Source organism: Pongo pygmaeus, chromosome 3 (genome assembly GCF_028885625.2).
Source record: "Pongo pygmaeus isolate AG05252 chromosome 3, NHGRI_mPonPyg2-v2.0_pri, whole genome shotgun sequence".
Lineage (NCBI taxonomy): Eukaryota > Metazoa > Chordata > Mammalia > Primates > Hominidae > Pongo > Pongo pygmaeus.
The window spans coordinates 38,839,356-38,845,355 of NC_072376.2; the positions used below are offsets into that span (position 1 = coordinate 38,839,356).

At 44.0% G+C, this 6,000-nt stretch overlaps 1 protein-coding gene across 1 annotated transcript in view; it reads left to right on the forward strand.

Annotated features, from left to right (window-relative positions):
- KLB (klotho beta) overlaps positions 1-5,533 on the forward strand; it is a 44,712-nt gene extending 39,179 nt beyond the window's left edge. Inside the window, exons 4-5 of the mRNA XM_054484645.1 lie at positions 343-1,486; positions 2,306-5,533. Coding sequence (XP_054340620.1) covers positions 343-1,486; positions 2,306-2,691 — 1,530 coding nt within the window. The 3' untranslated portion in view covers positions 2,692-5,533. The remainder of the gene's footprint in view (positions 1-342; positions 1,487-2,305) is intronic.
- Positions 5,534-6,000: the final 467 nt, after the last annotated feature.

The window sequence follows — 6,000 nt, forward strand, 5'->3', positions numbered from 1 at the left end:
AGGGTTTAGAATCTCTTTTGTAATTGCTTTTAACTGAGTGTACCAAGCCAATTTCCTGATGCATTTGAACAGAATCACATCAAACCCCACCATATATAACCTAGGGTTTAAAGTCAAATGAACTGGAAAATGGCTTCCCAATGTTTTCTCAAACAACTTGTTTTCCAAGCCAGGGCCTGGGTGTGGCTCCTTCTCTGTTTTCTGGTCTCCTTGGGAGATTTCAAGTGCTGGAAGAGGCCTGGCGGCCTGTAATCCCAGCACTTTGGGAGGCAGAGGTAGGCAGATCACTTGAGCCTCCGTCTGCCAGCGCATGCTTGACCTGAATGAGCTTGTTTTTCACAGCCCGAGTCTGTGGCTTCGTCCCCACAGTTCAGCGATCCTCACCTGTACGTGTGGAACGCCACTGGCAACAGACTGTTGCACCGAGTGAAAGGGGTGAGGCTGAAAACACGACCTGCTCAATGCACAGATTTTGTAAACATCAAAAAACAACTTGAGATGTTGGCAAGAATGAAAGTCACCCACTACCGGTTTGCTCTGGATTGGGCCTCGGTCCTTCCCACTGGCAACCTGTCCGCGGTGAACCGACAGGCCCTGAGGTACTACAGGTGCGTGGTCAGTGAGGGGCTGAAGCTTGGCATCTCTGCGATGGTCACCCTGTATTATCCGACCCACGCCCACCTAGGCCTCCCCGAGCCTCTGTTGCACGCCGACGGGTGGCTGAACCCATCGACGGCCGAGGCCTTCCAGGCCTACGCTGGGCTGTGCTTCCAGGAGCTGGGAGACCTGGTGAAGCTCTGGATCACCATCAACGAGCCTAACCGGCTAAGTGACATCTACAACCGCTCTGGCAACGACACCTACGGGGCGGCGCACAACCTGCTGGTGGCCCACGCCCTGGCCTGGCGCCTCTACGACCGGCAGTTCAGGCCGTCACAGCGCGGGGCCGTGTCGCTGTCGCTGCACGCGGACTGGGCGGAACCCGCCAACCCCTATGCTGACTCGCACTGGAAGGCGGCCGAGCGCTTCCTGCAGTTCGAGATCGCCTGGTTCGCCGAGCCGCTCTTCAAGACCGGGGACTACCCCGCGGCCATGAGGGAATACATCGCCTCCAAGCACCGACGGGGGCTTTCCAGCTCCGCGCTGCCGCGCCTCACCGAGGCCGAGAGGAGGCTGCTCAAGGGCACGGTCGACTTCTGCGCGCTCAACCACTTCACCACTAGGTTCGTGATGCACGAGCAGCTGGCCGGCAGCCGCTACGACTCGGACAGGGACATCCAGTTTCTGCAGGACATCACCCGCCTGAGCTCCCCCACGCGCCTGGCTGTGATTCCCTGGGGGGTGCGCAAGCTGCTGCGGTGGGTCCGGAGGAACTACGGCGACATGGACATTTACATCACCGCCAGTGGCATCGACGACCAGGCTCTGGAGGACGACCGGCTCCGGAAGTACTACCTAGGGAAGTACCTTCAGGAGGTGCTGAAAGGTAAGGGCGGGGCCCCTTCAGACACAGGGCAGAGCGAGATTCCTGTTACCTGACAAGAACAAAGAATGAGAGCAGCAGGCTGGTGCCTGAGGGCATCCGATTTGTGGCACCCAAGTCCTGTCAACTGAATTTTGTCCTGAAAACTGGCCTATGGGATTTTTGAAATCTTAAAATCATAAAAGTAACACACACCCATTATAGAAAACTGGGCACGTGGAGAAGTTTTTAAAAAATCACCTGAAATCTCACTCCCCAGGATAGTCACTATTTTGGATTACTTATTTTCAGCATGCTTGCTAGGCTTTAAAAAAATGTTTGTGGGTAAATAGGTGTATAAATTTATGGGATGCATGAAATGTTTCAATACAGGCATGCAATGTGAAATAACCACATCATGGTAGCCTAAGCGAGCGAGAGGGAGTGAGTGGGTAAAACCAACTGTGATTCCTGGGCTGTACCAAGAGCACATCTGAGGTTCACTATCAGGCCAAATAGGCAACATTTTTCTGCTTGTGACTCTAAACGAAAGTGACAACCTTCATTGCTCTGCTCCTTAAATTTGCTTTTTCCTCCAAGAGTTTTTGGATTATTTATGGATCAAGTTTCACTACAAATTTCTTTTAGACTTAAATTATACATATTTTCCACCTTTTCCTTTACATAGATCATAAAAGAATAAATGTCAAAAAAAAAACCCTCTAATAAAAATCACTACCTTTATTATGGGCATAATTTTAGCTTGTTTCAATGAAAACTAAATTCTTCTTCAAAGATATTTCAGTCCATTTGTGATTAATGTTAATTTCTGATCTTTTTCAGCATACCTGATTGATAAAGTCAGAATCAAAGGCTATTATGCATTCAAACTGGCTGAAGAGAAATCTAAACCCAGATTTGGATTCTTCACATCTGATTTTAAAGCTAAATCCTCAATACAGTTTTACAACAAAGTGATCAGCAGCAGTGGCTTCCCTTCTGAGAACAGTAGTTCTAGATGCAGTCAGACCCAAAAAAATACAGAGTGCACTGTCTGCTTATTCCTTGTGCAGAAGAAACCACTGATATTCCTGGGTTGTTGCTTCTTCTCCACCCTGGTTCTACTCTTATCAATTGCCATTTTTCATAGGCAGAAGAGAAGAAAGTTTTGGAAAGCAAAAAACTTACAACACATACCATTAAAAAAAGGCAAGAGAGTTCTTAGCTAAACTGATCTTATTTGTCTGCATGATAGTTTAAAAATTCATCCCAGTTCCATATGCTGGTAACTTACAGGAGATATACCTGTATTATAGAAAGACAATCTGAGATACAGCTGTAACCAAGGTGATGACAACTGTCTCTGCTGTGTGGTTCGAAAAACTTTCCCTTAGGTGTTGACATCAGTGAACTCAGTTCTTGGATGCAAACATAATGGCTTCATCCTGACAGTAAGCTATGAGGATTACATGCTACATTGCTTCTTAAAGTTTGATGAACTGTATTCCATCATTCTGCTCTAGCTTTCATCTCTACCAATAGCTACTTGTGGTACAATAAATTATTTTTAAAAAGTAAAACTCTGGGCTGGGCGCTGTGGCTCACACCTGTAATCTCAGCACTTTGGGAGGCCGAGGCGGGGAGATCACCTGAGGTGAGGAGTTTGAGACCAGCCTGGCCAACATGGTGAAACCGTGTCTCTACTAAAAATACAAAAATTAGCCAGGCGTGGTGACAGTGGCACCTGTAATCCCAGCTACTTGGGAGGCTGAGGCAGAATCGTTTGAACCCAGGAAACAGAGGGTGCAGTAAGCCGAAATTGCGCCACTGCACTCCAGCCTAGGCGACAACAGCAAGACTCTGTGTCAAAAAAAAAAAAAAAAAAAAAAAAAAAAAAAAAAAAGAAAGCAAAAGCAAAAATTTGTTTTGTTAGACTCTACAGCAGAGATTTAACACTCTTCTTTAAACTGGATAGTCAGTGATAGATAATATATATTCTGTCACTTCTAATAAGGTGCTTTCTCCTTTACGTCAGGGTGGTTCTAAAATGGAAAGAAAACACAATAGGGTAAGTAGTGCTTGTCTAAGCCAGTTACAACACAGACTCTTAAGAGGATCTAGCCCTTCAGTTTTCTAACAACAAAAAAATCACCTACAGAATATCTAATTTGTGATCTTTTACTAGATCTGATTTTTTAAAATAATGTAATTTCCAGCCAGACACGGTCGCACCGCCTATAATCCCAGCACTTTGGGAGGCCAAGGCGGGTGGATCACCTGAGGTCAGGAGTTCGAGACCAGCCTGGCCAACATGGCGAAACCCCATCTCTACTAAAAATACAAAAGTTAGCTGGGCATGGTGGTGGACACCTGTAAGTCCAGCTACTCAGGAGGCTGAGGCAGGAGAATTGCTTGAACCTGAGAGGCAGAGGTTGCAATGAGCCAAGATCGTGCCATTGCACTCCAGCCTGGGGGACAGAGCAAGACTGTCTCTCAAAATAAAAAAAAATAATAAAAATAAAAATAATTTCCAAAACCTCATCTCATGGAAAGATCACAGAATGAAGGAAAGCTAGACTCAACTCTGTGAGTAGAAGTTGCTATACTGTAGATAAAGTAACAATTCAGAATACCGAATGAGTTTAAATTGTTTTATATAGCACCCTTTTGGGCTAGGGTTAATTACTAGACCTGACTTGGATAATTTGACATTTTGGGAAATGAACTCTGTCCTTGAGACTTGTTCAAGGTATTTTAAACATCCGAGGAAGAAAACTTACATATGTGCCTATTTATACCTATTCTTTCTTTAGGTTAGTCAACATTTAACACCCATTGCACACAGTAACTTGTCCTTGTCTGCTCACTCCAGCAATTTAGACCTTAACAGTCACAAGAGATGTTCTTCTGTTACAAAGCCTTAGTAAATTAAGGCAGTTTTGATTATATTCTAAGTCCACCTATGTCTGAAGCTAAATTGAGTACCAAACTGAAATTCTAACTGCTAATGAACAAGTTTCCAAAATACTGTAAAAAGAAAATACAATTAGTCAATTTGAGTAAATGCAAACATGAGAAATCAATTTGCTATTTGGCCTGGCAAACGGAACAGTAAAATTCTGCTTTACTCGTCTCTAGTCTCCTTGCCCCAGCTGCACCCACTACCCAAAACTTGGCAGTTTTGAGTATCTCCCTCTGAGAACTATGTACCTAAGGTTATGCATAACTAGTCAATTGTGTTTTTATTACTTTATGTATAAACAGTACGTCATTTAAAAGAATCACTTGGCTGGGTTTTTTCCCCTTTGTGCCACATTGATTCACCCTGACCCAAGAACTCCAGGGAAAATTCTTTAATGTCAACTGGGCAACTCATTAACCTCTCTTTAACATCAAGGTCTTGAAAAAAAAAAAAAAGGTCAGCCACAGGAATAACAAAAACCTGGAATTTATCTTTCAGGTTTTGCTTTCTCTCTTTCTCACTTTTTTTAAAGTATCTCGTACTCACAGTTCAATCTATTAACCTTCGCTATGTCTTTTTCACATTAAGAGCTTATGCTTAAAGCATGCCCCCCTTTTCTAACTTGCTGGTTTACCATAAACTCCCCTAAATAGTAAAATTCCTAACCCAGTACTGAGAGTCCTCCTTCTCTGCCACTTGGGCATTATTTTACTAGTTTTTAAGCCATCATCGCACAAGAATCCAAAAACCCTTAAATTTTTTAACCACTGGCAAATATGTACAGCAAATTAGGTTAAGCATTTAATCTGACTCATGCTCTATCATACTAAATATTCAGGTTTATCATAAACTCCTTAAAAACCATCAAAGGTCAACCAGAAACTGATAGCTCTTGAAAGGAGCAAACAGGTAAGATCTTTGGAGTTTAAGCTTTTCTGAGATGTGTTGTGAAAAATCTAACGTGTTTATTGTATATTCAATAACAACCTAGAAAATCACAACTATGATATTTAAAGAGCCTCTGGAAAAAGGCCAGTACAGTGTGACTACATGTTTAATTTTCAATGTAATTTATTCCAAATAAACTGGTTCATGCTGACCACTTGTATTCAACTAACAACCTGGTCAATTTTAAGAACTGTTGAATGTGAATGGGTTTGGCATTGTAAATGGGCTCTGCCCCAAGACTGCCTCCCCTGAATCCCTTTCTGCCTAGTTGTGCACCAACTTGGTATGTTACTTCTGGGTATATTTCCTCAAAAAATGTGGCTCACACTTGTAACCCCAGCACTTCGGGAGGCCAAGGCGGGCGGATTGCTTGATTCCAGGAGTTTGAGACCAGCTTGGGCAACGTGGCAAAACCCTCTCTACAAAAAATTAGCCAGGCGTGGTGGCACGTATTTGTGGTCCCAGCTACACAGAAGGCTGAGGTGGGAGGACTGCTTCAGCCTGGGAGACAGAGATCGCAGTGAAGCAAGATCACGCCACTGCACTCCAACCTGGGTGACAGAGACCCTGTCTCAAAAATATGTGGACACCTACATCTAAAAATTGCAAAAATAGTGCACAAGTGCTT